This window comes from Bombina bombina, chromosome 2 (genome assembly GCF_027579735.1).
Source record: "Bombina bombina isolate aBomBom1 chromosome 2, aBomBom1.pri, whole genome shotgun sequence".
NCBI classification, from domain to species: Eukaryota; Metazoa; Chordata; class Amphibia; order Anura; family Bombinatoridae; genus Bombina; species Bombina bombina.
Window position 1 is genome coordinate 1,287,960,046 of NC_069500.1, and position 15,753 is coordinate 1,287,975,798.

A 15,753-nucleotide genomic window follows, 5' to 3' on the forward strand; every position below is an offset into this window, starting at 1 on the left:
AGCTTGTGTGTGTGTGTGTATGAGTTTGTGTGTGTAAGAGTTTGTATGTGTGTATGAGTTTGTGTGTGTAAGAGTTTGTATGTGTGTATGAGTTTGTGTGTGTCTGTGTATGAGCTTGTGTATGTGTGTGTGTGTATGAGCTTGTGTGTGTAGGAGTTTGTGAGTTTGTGTGTGTGTGTATGAGTTTGAGTGTGTGTGTGTATGAGTTTGTGTGTGTGTGCGTGAGTTTGTATGTGTGTATGAATTTGTATACCTGTGTGTATGAGTGAGTGAGTCTTTGGCTCCATTGACTTCTATAGGGGAATACGTTAACACTATCACAATATTCTAACTTAAAGGGCCATGATACCCAAATGTTGAAACACTTAAAAGTGATGCAGGATAGCTGTAAAAAGCTGACTACAAAATATCACCTGAATATCTCTATGTAAAAAAGAAAGATATTTTTACCTCAAAAGTTCCTCAGTAGCCACATCCCATTGTAAAGGACTTCTAAGCAGCAAATCAGTATGACAGGCAAAGGAGCGAGCTTCACACACACTCATCTTATTTCCCTTTTCAGTTTAAGGAAGTTTACTATGAAATCTCATGAGAGTTAAGTCAAATCTAATGAGATCAGAAAAATAAGGAGAGAACACAGAAGGTATTTGTGGCACACTTAGCATAATAGGAATGGATAGGGAGGACTGATATAACAAATAAAAAATAAAATATAACTTTCTCTTGTTAAGTGTATCCAGTCCACGGATCATCCATTACTTGTGGGATATATTCCCTTCCCAACAGGAAGTTGCAAGAGGATCACCCACAGCAAAGCTGCTATATAGCTCCTCCCCTCACATGTCATATCCAGTCATTCTCTTGCAACCCTCAACATAGATAGGAGGTCGTGAGAGGAGTGGTGTTTTATACTTAGTTTATTTCTTCAATCAAAAGTTTGTTATTTTTAAATGGCACCGGAGTGTGCTGTTTTTTCTCAGGCAGTATTTGGAAGAAGAATCTGCCTGCGTTTTCTATGATCTTAGCAGAAGTAACTAAGATCCACTTGCTGTTCTCACACATTCTGAGGAGTGAGGTAACTTCAGAAAGGGAATGACGTGCAGGTTTCCTGCAACTAAGGTATGTGCAGTAAAATATTTTTCTAAGGAATGGAATTGACTAAGAAAATGCTGCTGATACCGAAGTAATGTAAGTAAAGCCTTAAATGCAGTGAAAGCGACTGGTATCAGGCTTATTAATAAAGATGTAAGTAAAGCCTTAAATGCAGTGAAAGCGACTGGTATCAGGCTTATTAATAGAGATATATACTCTTCAAAAAATGTGTTTTAAAACGTTTGCTGGCATGTTTAATCGTTTTTTTAACGTACATTTGGTGATAATACTTATTGGGGCATAATTTTTCCACATGGCTGGCTTAATTTCTGCATTGAAACAGTTAACTGAGGCTTCCCACTGTTGTAATATGAGTGGGAGGGGCCTATTTTAGCGCTTTTTTGCGCAGTAAAAATTCAGACTCAGACTCCCTGCTTCTTCCTGCATGATCCAGGACTTCTCTAGAGGGCTCAAAAGGCTTCAAAAGTCGTATTGAGGGAGGTAATCAGTCACAGCAGAGCTGTGACAGTGTGTTTGACTGTTTTAAAAAAACGTTTTTTCTCTAATGTTTATCCGTTTTGGGTATTAAGGGGTTAATCATCCATTTGCAAGTGGGTGCAATGCTCTGCTGACTTACTGCATTTACTGTGAAAATTTGGTTGGTATAACTGCTTTGGTTCATTGTTATTTCACCTTGAGACAGTTTTTTGTGCTTCTTAAAGGCGCAGTAGCGTTGTTTATATTGCTTGTAAACTTATTGTGAAGTGTTTTTCAAGCTTGCCAGTTTTATTGCTAGTCTGTTTAAACATGTCTGACATAGATGAATCTACTTGTTCATTATGTTTGAAAGCCAGTGTGGAGCCCCATAGGAATATGTGTACTAAATGTATTGATTTCACTTTAAATAATAAAGGTCAGTCTTTATCTATAAAAGAATTATCACCAGACGACGAGGGGGAAGTTATGCCGACTAACTCTCCTCACGTGTCAGTACCTTCGCCTCCCGCTCAGGGGGCGCATGCTATTATGGCGCCAAGTGCATCAGAGACGCCCATAGCAATTACTTTACAGGACATGGCTACAATCATGAATAATACCCTGTCAGAAGTATTATCTAGATTGCCAGAATTGAGAGGCAAGCGCGATAGCTCTGGGATTAGGAGAGATGCAGAGCGCGCTGGTGCTGTAAGAGCCATGTCTGATACTGCGTCACAGTTTGCAGAACATGAGGACGGAGAGCTTCATTCTGTGGGTGACGGATCTGATCCGGGGAAACCTGATTCAGAGATCTCTAATTTTAAATTTAAACTTGAGAACCTCCGTGTATTGCTTGGGGAGGTTTTAGCTGCTCTGAACGACTGTAACACAGTTGCAATTCCAGAGAAATTGTGTAGGCTGGATAGATACTATGCGGTACCGGTGTGTACTGATGTTTTCCCTATACCTAAAAGGCTTACAGAAATTATTAGCAAGGAGTGGGATAGACCCGGTGTGCCCTTTTCCCCGCCTCCTATATTTAGAAAAATGTTTCCAATAGACGCCACTACACGGGACTTATGGCAGACGGTCCCTAAGGTGGAGGGAGCAGTTTCTACTTTAGCAAAGCGTACCACTATCCCGGTTGAGGATAGTTGTGCTTTTTCGGATCCAATGGATAAAAAATTAGAAGGTTACCTTAAGAAAATGTTTGTTCAACAAGGTTTTATCCTGCAGCCCCTTGCATGCATTGCGCCTGTCACTGCTGCTGCGGCATTCTGGTTTGAGTCTCTGGAAGAGGCCATTCACACAGCTCCATTGGATGAAATTATGGACAAGCTTAAATCACTTAAGCTAGCTAACTCATTTGTTTCTGATGCCATTGTACATTTGACTAAACTAACGGCTAAGAACTCTGGATTCGCCATCCAGGCGCGGAGGGCGCTATGGCTTAAATCCTGGTCAGCTGACATGACTTCTAAATCTAAATTACTTAATATACCTTTCAAGGGGCAGACCTTATTCGGGCCCGGCTTGAAGGAAATTATTGCTGACATTACTGGAGGTAAGGGGCATACCCTTCCTCAGGACAGGGCCAAACCAAAGGCCAAGCAGTCTAATTTTCGTGCCTTTCGAAATTTCAAGGCAGGAGCAGCATCAACTTCCTCCGCTCCAAAACAGGGAGGAACTATTGCTCATTTCAGACAGGCCTGGAAACCTAACCAGTCCTGGAACAAGGGCAAGCAGGCCAGAAAACCTGCTACTGCCCCCAAGACAGCATGAAGGAACGGCCCCCTATCCGGAAACGGATCTAGTGGGGGGCAGACTTTCTCTCTTCGCCCAGGCGTGGGCAAGAGATGTCCAGGATCCCTGGGCGTTGGAGATCATATCTCAGGGATATCTTCTGGACTTCAAGGCTTCTCCTCCTCAAGGGAGATTTCATCTTTCAAGGTTATCAGAAAACCAGATAAAGAATGAGGCATTCCTACGCTGTGTACAGGACCTCCTAGTTATGGGGGTGATCCATCCAGTTCCGCGGACGGAACAAGGACAGGGATTTTATTCAAATCTGTTCGTGGTTCCCAAGAAAGAGGGTACCTTCAGACCAATTTTGGACCTAAAGATATTAAACAAATTCCTAAGAGTTCCATCATTAAAAATGGAAACTATTCGGACCATCCTACCCATGATCCAAGAGGGTCAGTACATGACCATAGTGGACTTAAAGGATGCCTACCTTCATATACCGGTTCACAAAGATCATCATCGGTTCCTAAGATTTGCCTTTCTAGACAGGCATTACCAATTTGTAGCCCTCCCCTTCGGGTTGGCTACGGCCCTGAGAATCTTTACGAAGGTTCTGGGCTCACTTCTGGCGGTTCTAAGACCGCGATGCATAGCGGTGGCTCCGTATCTAGACGACATCCTGATACAGGCGTCAAGCTTTCAAATTGCCAAGTCTCATACAGAGATAGTTCTGGCATTTCTGAGGTCGCATGGGTGGAAAGTGAACGTGGAAAAGAGTTCTCTATCACCACTCACAAGAGTCTCCTTCCTAGGGACTCTGATAGATTCTGTAGAAAATTTACCTGACGGAGGCCAGGTTATCAAAACTTTTAAATGCTTGCCGTGTTCTTCATTCCATTCCACGCCCGTCTGGGGCTCAGTGCATGGAAGTAATCGGCTTAATGGTAGCGGCAATGGACATAGTGCCATTTGCGCGCCTGCATCTCAGACCGCTGCAATTGTGCATGCTAGGTCAGTGGAATGGGGATTACTCAGATTTGTCCCCTCTACTAAATCTGGATCAAGAGACCAGAGATTCTCTTCTCTGGTGGCTATCTCGGGTCCATCTGTCCAAGGGTATGACCTTTCGCAGGCCAGATTGGACGATTGTAACTACAGATGCCAGCCTTCTAGGCTGGGGCGCAGTCTGGAATTCCATGAAGGCTCAGGGATCGTGGACTCAGGAGGAGAAACTCCTCCCAATAAATATTCTGGAGTTAAGAGCAATATTCAATGCTCTTCTAGCTTGGCCTCAGTTAGCAACACTGAGGTTCATCAGATTTCAGTCGGACAATATCACGACTGTGGCTTACATCAACCATCAAGGGGGAACCAGGAGTTCCCTAGCGATGTTAGAAGTCTCAAAGATAATTCGCTGGGCAGAGTCTCACTCTTGCCACTTGTCAGCGATCCACATCCCAGGCGTGGAGAACTGGGAGGCGGATTTTCTAAGTCGCCAGACTTTTCATCCGGGGGAGTGGGAACTCCATCCGGAGGTTTTCGCTCAACTGGTCCATCGTTGGGGCAAACCAGAACTGGATCTCATGGCGTCTCGCCAGAACGCCAAGCTTCCTCATTACGGATCCAGGTCCAGGGACCCGGGAGCGACGCTGATAGATGCTCTAGCAGCTCCTTGGTTCTTCAACCTGGCTTATGTGTTTCCACCGTTTCCTCTGCTCCCTTGACTGATCGCCAAGATCAAGCAGGAGAGAGCATCGGTGATTCTGATAGCGCCTGCGTGGCCACGCAGGACCTGGTATGCAGACCTAGTGGACATGTCATCCTGTCCACCATGGACTCTACCTCTGAGGCAAGACCTTCTAATACAAGGTCCTTTCAATCATCCAAATCTAATCTCTCTGAGACTGACTGCATGGAGATTGAACGCTTGATTCTATCAAAGCGTGGCTTCTCCGAGTCAGTTATTGATACCTTAATACAGGCACGAAAGCCTGTTACCAGGAAAATCTACCATAAGATATGGCGTAAATACCTTTATTGGTGCGAATCCAAGAGTTACTCATGGAGTAAGGTTAGGATTCCTAGGATATTGTCCTTTCTCCAAGAGGGTTTGGACAAAGGCTTATCAGCTAGTTCTTTAAAAGGACAGATCTCTGCTCTGTCTATTCTTTTGCACAAGCGTCTGGCAGAAGTTCCAGACGTCCAGGCATTTTGTCAGGCTTTGGTTAGGATTAAGCCTGTGTTTAAAACTGTTGCTCCTCCGTGGAGCTTAAACTTGGTTCTTAAAGTTCTTCAAGGAGTTCCGTTTGAACCCCTTCATTCCATTGATATTAAACTTTTTTCTTGGAAAGTTCTGTTTTTTGATGGCTATTTCCTCGGCTCGAAGAGTCTCTGAGTTATCCGCCTTACATTGTGATTCTCCTTATCTGATTTTCCATTCAGACAAGGTAGTTCTGCGTACTAAACCTGGGTTTTTACCTAAGGTGGTTTCTAACAGGAATATCAATCAAGAGATTGTTGTCCCGTCATTGTGCCCTAATCCTTCTTCAAAGAAGGAACGTCTTTTACATAATCTGGACGTAGTCCGTGCCTTGAAGTTCTACTTACAGGCAACTAAAGATTTTCGTCAAACATCTGCCCTGTTTGTCGTTTACTCTGGGCAGAGGAGAGGTCAAAAGGCTTCGGCAACTTCTCTCTCCTTTTGTCTTAGAAGCATAATACGCTTAGCCTATGAGACTGCTGGACAGCAGCCCCCTGAAACGATTACAGCTCATTCTACTAGAGCTGTGGCTTCCACCTGGGCCTTTAAAAATGAGGCCTCTGTTGAACAGATTTGCAAGGCTGCGACTTGGTCTTCGCTTCACACTTTTTCAAAATTTTACAAATTTGACACTTTTGCTTCTTCGGAGGCTGTTTTTGGGAGAAAGGTTCTACAGGCAGTGGTTCCTTCCGTTTAAGTTCCTGCCTTGTCCCTCCCATCATCCGTGTACTTAAGCTTTGGTATTGGTATCCCACAAGTAATGGATGATCCGTGGACTGGATACACTTAACAAGAGAAAACATAATTTATGCTTACCTGATAAATTTATTTCTCTTGTAGTGTATCCAGTCCACGGCCCGCCCTGTCCTTTTAAGGCAGGTCTAAATTTTTAATTAAACTACAGTCACCACTGCACCCTATGGTTTCTCCTTTCTCGTCTTGTTTCGGTCGAATGACTGAATATGACATGTGAGGGGCGGAGCTATATAGCAGCTTTGCTGTGGGTGATCCTCTTGCAACTTCCTGTTGGGAAGGGAATATATCCCACAAGTAATGGATGATCCGTGGACTGGATACACTACAAGAGAAATAAATTTATCAGGTAAGCATAAATTATGTTTTTATCGGTCAATTTAAATATATAGAATAGAACAAACAAATACATATACTACACAGAGAGATGATATGGAGATGCCAAAAAAAACATATTATAAGTATCAGTGTGATATAATTACCACTAATTGTCTATGGTGAGATGTCAGTGATTTATGATTTGCCTATAGATGTATATGCAAGATTCGAAAATCGGGCAGTCTGTTGTTTGCCAAGTCTCTGGGTATAATATTATTGTTATAAAATATAACAGGACCCCACCATAGTGATATTGAAATTCCAACTCTCTATATAAAAATAATTATTAAATTTATCTGACTAGCGGTCAGATTCAAAAGTATCTCATGTGTATTAAAAATTATTTTGATGAATGGTAACAAGATCATCCATTAAAGTACAGAGAAAATAAAGTTTAAAATAGTGTTCAAGAAAAGAACACAAAGATAAATCTAACACATGCTTCTCCTGTATTTAGGTGTATACCTGGGTCTATAGTGCTCGTATAAGAAAGAGTACATATAAAGTATACAAGCGGTCTCATATGGGTTTCTACTTCTACCTTGAAAGACTATGAACCACTAGGAAAGGGGAAAAGCTAGCAATATATTCCCCAGAGCTCTCAAGTACATTACCCACGTTCAAATATCTACGAGGTTCCGGAAGAAGATTGTTATGACCCATAAAAAATAGAGACTAAGTGCCAATTAAGGCCAACATAATTACATAAAGGACTATTTTTACAAAGAAAATACAGGAGAAGCAGTGCGAACGCCAAATCTCATGAGATCACAGTAAAAGAGTTCATGACCTCAGCACTGTTGATGCTGATTGGCTGCTATTCATTTTTTTTTATTACCTGCAGCTGAGCAGCAGCTGAGTATAACTTTTTACCCAGCACTTACTCTGCTGAGCTGAGGAGATTGAGGTAAAATATCTTCCTTTTTTACATAGAGATGCTCAGGTGATATTTTCCTGTCAGCTTTTTACAGTTATACTGCATCAGTATCAAGGGATTTAGCATATGAGTATTATGTCCCTTTAAGCTTTTTGGATGCATCAGGTTAGCGTGTGAGTGAAAACGTTTTACTTTCAACTTGTAATACGACGCACGCAAAAAACTTACTTCTAGCGGAGTTAACCCTCCACTTGTAATCTGGCTCAAAATGGGTCACACTAATTTGTTTTCCAGTGCATATAAAAGTTATATCTACTCTTTACTGCAGTCTATTTATTGATAAAAAATCCTAACTGTCTTCTGAGCCTTCAGTAAATCATAATCTTTTTGCTGGTGGTGTGTATATATCTGTATTCATGTGTATGTATGTGTTTTTATGTGTACAGTATATATGTTGAAAACATTGAACAAATAGACTTTCACAGCCACAAACCTTAAATTTGTAAAAAAAGCAATATCTGCGAAGCGTGACAAAGTGAAGTGCAATAAAATGAGGTATGTATATATATATATATATATATACTGGCAGCTGCTGGCCTAAGTGTGAGTGCTCTGCTTTTGCTAAATAAATATATTGTATACTGTATATATATATATATATATATATATATATATACACACACACACACATATTGCCCTTTCTAGTCAAATACCTTGTCATATACCATATCCTATTTAACCCTTTTAAAAAAACTTTTATTAATATCTATAGAACTTTTTTTTAACCCTTGCACTTTATGCTAGATCTTCAGTCCCGCTAATCCATTTAATTTGTGCTTGTGTGCAACCATTTACCTTTAACTTGTAACATGCACGTTCCTTTGCGTTCATATATTGCGGACTATTTTATTTTTACCTTTTAGTTGCTGATTGGTAAAGTTTTGCATTTTCATAATGGGTGCCGCTATCTTTGAGCTTCATGCACAGAAGTGGTAGATATTCACGTATCCATGATGTTGCTGGCCTATAACAACTAGCAAACACATAACAAAGCGGGAGTTTTACACTATTGTAGGTTTTATACACAATGTAAAGTTACATAACATATATATATATAAAGGCCTAATGAATAATATAGAGCAACGTAGCTGCTGCAAATATGTAAATCTCTGCATAATGCACTCTGACCCGAAGTGCACTAAACAGCATCAAAAAGCCATAAAAGTCACTGATCTGTTAATGCTCAATGCTTATGTTACAGAGTACAAATAAGCTCTACTATGGCAGTGCTCAGTATCTAAATATTTTATATTATAGGTAGTTTAAAGGGATATGGAACCCCTTTTTCTTTCATGATTCAGATAGAGCATGTCATTTTAAACATGTCATTTTTATTATCAATTTGTCTTGGTACTCTTGGTATCTTTTGTTAAAAAGCAGGGACGTAAGCTTAGGAGCCAGCCCATTTCTGAAGCACTATATGGCAGCAGTTTTGCAAGAATGTAATCGATTTGCAAGATCACTAAGTGGCAGCTCTATTTCCTTCCACCATGTAGAACACCAGATGCCTACCTAGGTATTCTTCAGCACAGAATACCAAAGGAACCAAGCAAATTTTATAATAGAAGCAAATTGAAAACTTTTTTTAAAATGGCATGCTAGGACTAATTCACAAAATACATGGTTTGGGTTTCATATCCCTTTAAGGTTAGCCAGGGTTAACCTATTGACTTCCATATAAGGTTAACCCTATGAGTATGCCATACATTACATTGTCCTTTAACTATGTGGAAACATTTTAATTCCCACTATTTCCGTATAACAGATTATCTAAGTAAGTTACAATATTATTTTTCTCCCTTATCTATTCTATTATTCTGCAGAGTTTTATTGTTAAAGTGCCCACAGATTTGCTGTTCATGGTCAATGTCATGTTAAATTATAGGTTAATTTGGAGATCTGAGGACAACAAACAATAATTATTTAGCAGTATCCTTTGTTCTATAAATGTAAAATAAAAAAATGTCAGTTTATAAGTTTAACCAATGTATGTATTTTTTAAAATAAATTATTTTCCTTTTTTTTTCAAACAGGGGATGACAGAGGAAATCATTTCGAGAAATAACATTTTTTTAAAGCATACTGGAATCAATGAATTATTCCTTAAGATTGATGAATTTGTTGTACATAAGCACCAATCACTTACAGAAGAGGTAATTATTTTTAACCCATACATTGGGCAGTGACTTTGCCATACATGTATACAACAGTTTTGAATTCTGTGACCAATTTATGTTTAAAATAACATATATAATATTATATATTTTTTTAGAAGGTGGTGAGAGTCCATGAGCCATTGCTCCTATAATTCAACTTGTGGAGGCAAAGATTTCCCAAGCTCTAAGAAAACTTAATCCCTCCCACCTCTCTGGTATTCCAGTCTCTTCTTTGCCTCCACAAGAGGAAGGTAAAGAATTGAGGTGATCCAGCTTCGACTTAGAGGGGTTTTCAAACCGATTTGAGGCCCATTTTCCCCTCAGAGAGCTGCTGTTGAGAGACAGAGGGGAGATTGGAGTATTGGGCAGTGACAGAATCACTCCCAGTGAAGGAGTTAGTCACAGGCCTGCCACAGGTGTTTTGCGGGGACTGGTCGCTTAACCTCCTCCTAATGGGTCGTTGATATACTCCTTACATAGATCCTCTGCTATGACGAACACAGCACTGGATGGGCTATATACCGGAAGCAGTCTATTCTGCAGACACTATGCATGGTATAGTGGGTGCATCTGAGGTAAGTGCAGCCATTTCTTGCACTCACATAGCCCACAGGCTACTAGTAGGTACACCAATTTTGTTGTATGTCATAGCCAATGGACATGCACATGTAACAATCTAATTCCAGGTTTATTACTTAATACTTTTCATACTTTCCTTCTATCCTCTCCCCTCTACAATACACATGCATTCTATTCCTATCTCACATCACACAGTTAGCCATGCTCCACTGATACTAAGCTCAGACACTCACATAAGACACACTCTCATCTTCTTTCTCTTACCATCTTTTTTCTCCTTGCCGCTAGGGATGTCTTGCCTAACCCAAGTCTACCCTCTGCTCACTACCCCAAATGACACTTTCAAAACCTTGCCCCCATAACCCTCTCAACCTCATTAACTGCACTTCTGTTAATATCCTGAAATTCTCCTGTGCCCTTTGGAATGCACACTCTGTATGCAATAAGCTTACATTTATTCACAACTTATTAATTTCATGATCAGTTAACCTGTTAGCCTGTACAGAGACTCTCCTCCTCTAACACAACTGCCGCAGCCTCTCTGTCCTATGGCGGTCTGCATTTCAGTCACATTCCCAGGCCAGGAGACAGACAGACAATAATGCTGATTTCCTGCATTATAAATGAATCCTTAAAGTCATACAGCTCTGCCCTCAGCCTGGCCAAACAAGAATATTCTCCTCCCTTGTGTTAACTCACGCATCCAACCCCAGAAGGCTGTTCTCAACCCTTAATTCTCTTCTTCATCTGCCTGCACCTCCGCACACTACCAAACTGCTCAGATAATTGCTGATCACTTCAAAAATAAAATTGACACAATTATAAAAGCATATTGGGTTCTCCGAAGAGAGAAGCGCTCTACCAGGAACGAACAACAGCTCATTAGCTAGTTCTATGGCGATTTACCACCCGGAAGCAGCCTCTTTTAGACCAGTGTGCTTTTCACAGAGGAACACTTTCCTGAAGTATATCAGTCTGATCCCGCCATGCAAGGTCAGTCCAGCCCCGAAATACCAGGCAATTCTCCTCTTAACAAGGAACATGACAACCCCAGACTATCGTTTCGGCCTCCTTGGGCCTCGTCAGTGAGGTGCAGCCACATTCCTCTAGGCACACTGGGCAGGGAGTCCACGTCTGGTTTCCCCCATCACCCATAGGGAGATTATAAAAGACATCTCCCCTTCACAACCCTCAAACCCAGCCCTTCTACTTACCCCTTATATTAACAAAACTCTATGCTACCTTCCTCCTGTAACAGAGGAAGAAGTCTCCACACTCCTATCTTTGGCTCATCTCACAACCAGCCCTCTTGATCTTATTCCTACTCCCTCTCTCTTTGCTTCTCTAACCACTCACCTAACATATTTTTTTAGCCAGTCTCTCGTTACTGGCACATCTCCTGATACATTCAAGCATGCCTCAGTCCTAAAAGCCCTCGCTTCACCCCTCCACCCCTTCTAACTATTGGCCAGTCTCCTTCCCTTTGCTTCCAAATTATTGAAACAATGGGTCTATAATCATTTAACTCATTTTATCTCAACTAACTCCTTACTTGATCCACAACAATCTGGTTCTGACCAAAACACTCGAGAGATACCGCACTCACTAAAGTAACAAATTATCTGTTATCAGCTAAATCAAATCCTCCCTTGGAAAACTTATATCCTCCTTTGTGTTCCAGTACCACTTATATGCTGATGATAGCCAAATCTATGTTTCCTCTCCTGATATCTCTCCCTCTTTACTCAGCCAGATTACCAACGGCCTCTCTGCAATTTCCTCTTGGATGTCCTTGCACTACCTCCAACTCAATCTGTCTAAAATTGACCTGCTTCTTATTCCCTCCTCTTCGAGATATCCAACACCTGACATTTCTCTGATAGACTCTATTCTCAACACATCACCCCAGGTCTGCTGTCTTAGGGTCACACTTGACTCTGAACTCACATTCACCCCACATATACAAGCACTTACCAAATTCTGCCGTGCACACCTACGCAACATTTCCAGAATTCGTCCTTTCCTTACTCAAGAAACTACAAAAATACTAATTAATTCCCTCATTTTGTCACGCATTGACTATTGCAATCTACTTCTAAATGGCCTTCCCAAACACCGCCTCTTCTCCCTCTAATCTATTATGAGTGCTTTATCTAGACTCATCCACCTAAGTCACCAATCTACATCAGCTGATCCACTCTGAGAGCCTCTACACAGGCTCCTCATACACTTCAGAATAAAATTCAAAGTATTAACCCTAACTTATGAAGCACTCAACATCCTCACTTCCAAATATATTTCTTCTCTCATCTCCAAATATTCCCCATCTCGTCCTCATCAATCAACATCTGACCTACATCTCTCCACTCCTATTATCTCTACATTCCTCTATCGCTTCCAAGGCTTCTCACGCACTGTCTCCAACCTTGTATAGCTTAAGACGCTCCTTGATAACACACTTATTCAGAGAGGCTTACCATCTATCCTCTGATTTTCATCCTAACTAAAATAATTCTTGAACTGCCTTGACTCACTGCTGCAACTACTATCCACATGACAAGCAACCTCAAACCTTATGACTCTGCACACTTAACCTATAGACTGTAAGCTCTCCGGAGCAGGGCCCTCTTCCTCCTGTACTAAATTTGTTTGGTCTGTTATATTTTTGTATCTTATCACAAATCCTTGTCATTGTATACCCCTATCTCTGAAACCAGCGCTACAGAATTTTGCAGCGCTATACAAATAAATTATAATAATGATAATTATAATAATAATTATGGAAACTTTAATATTTGGTAAATCTGCTATTTAATAGTCAGCTAATTCAATCAGGAGTTACATCTCGATGCAACCTTATACCCTCTGTTATATCCACAATAAAGGGATTTAACTGTTTTGGTAATTTAAGAGGGAGTATCTTTGTGTATTTTATGTTTTTTTGTGCACTGAATTAGCACAGCAGTTACAGTTATTAATGGCCATTTCCCTTTTTTTATTCCTTAATTGCTGAGTGCAGTGGCCATTTATTAAATCCTTTATTGCTGAAGGGTAAGATATTCTAATTAATTATTATGCTGGGCTATATTTTTATCCAGTGTATTATTATTATTTACTATTGTCATGAGATGCAGGACACATGCAGGACACAGCAAAGATGGTACAACTCTATTTTATTGTAGAGCATGGTAACATACATCCGGTAGCATCGATCTCACTAACTAACTGCGACACAGACAAACGGACCCAAGCCCCGCCCCCAATCAGGTGACGTCACTTCCCACTCTGATCACATCTTCACCCTTTTCAAAGGACAAAGCAAACAATTTTTTTTTCATTTGAATATAACAAATAATAAGGTATACAACAACAGTTTTGTATAGTATATAACAAATAACAAGTTACAGAAAATATAAACAACATGAATTACATCCTGACTTGAACATCGGGGTAGACTACCCTAGGCCACAGTGACCATGGGATTATTCTGCCCATACTTCCGGTCACTGTTCTAACTAAAGTTAATCCCGATATCGGGCCGGAAGTTTCACCACTCTTCCGCTTGATGTAATTCTACATGAACTGTCCTCTGATACAGAAGAAGGTGAGTCTGCTGGAGGCAAAGACATATCCCCACTGTGATCTTGCTGAGGGGAAGGCACCCCTTTTAAAACAGGGGATACCACCGGCGGTGGTACTGAGGCATCCAGCTCCAAACTCTCAGGTACAGGCTGAAGATGTTTTCTGTTACGGTGTGTAACTGTCCCTCCATCAGTAAGGACTACATAAAACCTTGGTTCTGGAGAGTGTCCAATTACCGTAGCAGGCGTCTTCCATTTCTTCTAATCATCCAGTTTAATTCTGACACTTTGCCCCACATTCAGCTCCTGCAAGGGCCTCACAGAATGTCTCCTGTCGTAGAAGAATCGATAGCCCCTTTGTGCCTCTTCATCCCTCCTAAGGACTTTGTCCCGAGGAATAGAGCTAGATGGCTGGAAGACACCCACAGAGGGTAAGGTGGTGTGAATCTGGCGTCCTAGCATCAGTTGTGCCGGGCTAAACCCTGTGGCTTGAATGGGAGTCGCCCTATAGGACAAGAGGGCCAGGTACGGCTCAGATTTCTTCAAAATTAATTTTGTTGCTTGAACTGCCCTTTCAGCCATTCCGTTGGCCTGCGGGTAATGTGGACTTGACGTGGAATGTATAAAATCATATTCCCTGCTGAAAGAACTGAACTCTGTAGAAGCGAACTGCATTCCGTTATCACTCACCAGCTCCATTGGTATGCCCCACCGGGCGAAAAAAGCTCTTGAGACGAGTGATAACGGCTTGACTTGTGATTTCATTCAAAGGTGCAATTTCCAAATACCTGGAATAGTAGTCGATCACAACTAAGAACTTTTTCCCGTGCATTTCGCACAAATCAGCAGCTATTTTCTGCCACAGGCCTACAGGCAGCGGAGTAGAAACCAAGGGCTCCCTTCTCTGAGTAGGCCAGCGTTCCCGACAAAAGGCACATTTAGACACATGGCTTGCAATGTCGGAACTGATTCCAGGCCACCATACAGCCGTAGCTGCCCTTTCTCTGCACTTTGTAATGCCTAAGTGGCCATCGTGAATCCTGTTTAACATCTCCTGCCGCATGCTAACAGGAATAACAATGCGGTCCTGGAACAGCACCAACCCATCCAGCTCCGTGAGCTGCGACCTTTCTGACTGGTAAGAACTTAAAGACATCCAGGCTGCCCGACTCTCGGGCCAACCTTCTTTTATGTACTTTATAACTTCTTGAAGGTCTGTATCTAAATATGTCTCTTTCTTTATTTGTTCTAGCTTCCCTGAAGAAATGGATTTGGAGGCCAGAACGGAATCTACATACACTTTCACATCTGATTCCTTTGAAGACTCTTCAGCAGCAGCCAGCGGGAGCCTGGATAGTGTATCTGCCACAACAAGTTGTTTCCCCAGCACATGCACTGCCTGAACGTTGAATCTGAGCAGCTTCATCAGAAGTCTCTGGCATCTTAGGGGTGTTTTGTCAATATAATAGGAATTGATTAGAGGGACTAGCGGTTTATGATCAGTCTCCAGACTAAATTTCTCGAAACCCACTAGGTAACGCTGAAAGCGCTCACAGGCCCAAACTACAGCCAAGCACTCTTTCTCAATTTGGGCGTATTTTGACTCAGCAGCCGTCAGTGTACGGGAACAGTAGGCAATGGGCTGTAGTTTGTTTTCATTCAGCTGCAGGAGGGCGGCCCCTAACCCATAACTGCTCGCATCAGCACTAACGACAGTCTTTTTGGAAGGGTCGTAGAAACCCAACACTGGGGCAGACCCCAGCAGGGACTTGACCTGCATAAAAGATTCTTCCT

The 15,753-nt window shown here is 41.6% G+C and overlaps 1 protein-coding gene across 1 annotated transcript in view; it reads left to right on the forward strand.

Annotated features, from left to right (window-relative positions):
- Positions 1 to 15,753, forward strand: part of LOC128650282 (uncharacterized) — a 180,185-nt gene that overhangs the window by 91,658 nt on the left and 72,774 nt on the right. Inside the window, exon 7 of the mRNA XM_053704107.1 lies at positions 9,677 to 9,796. Within this exon, the coding sequence (XP_053560082.1) occupies positions 9,677 to 9,796 (120 nt within the window). The remainder of the gene's footprint in view (positions 1 to 9,676; positions 9,797 to 15,753) is intronic.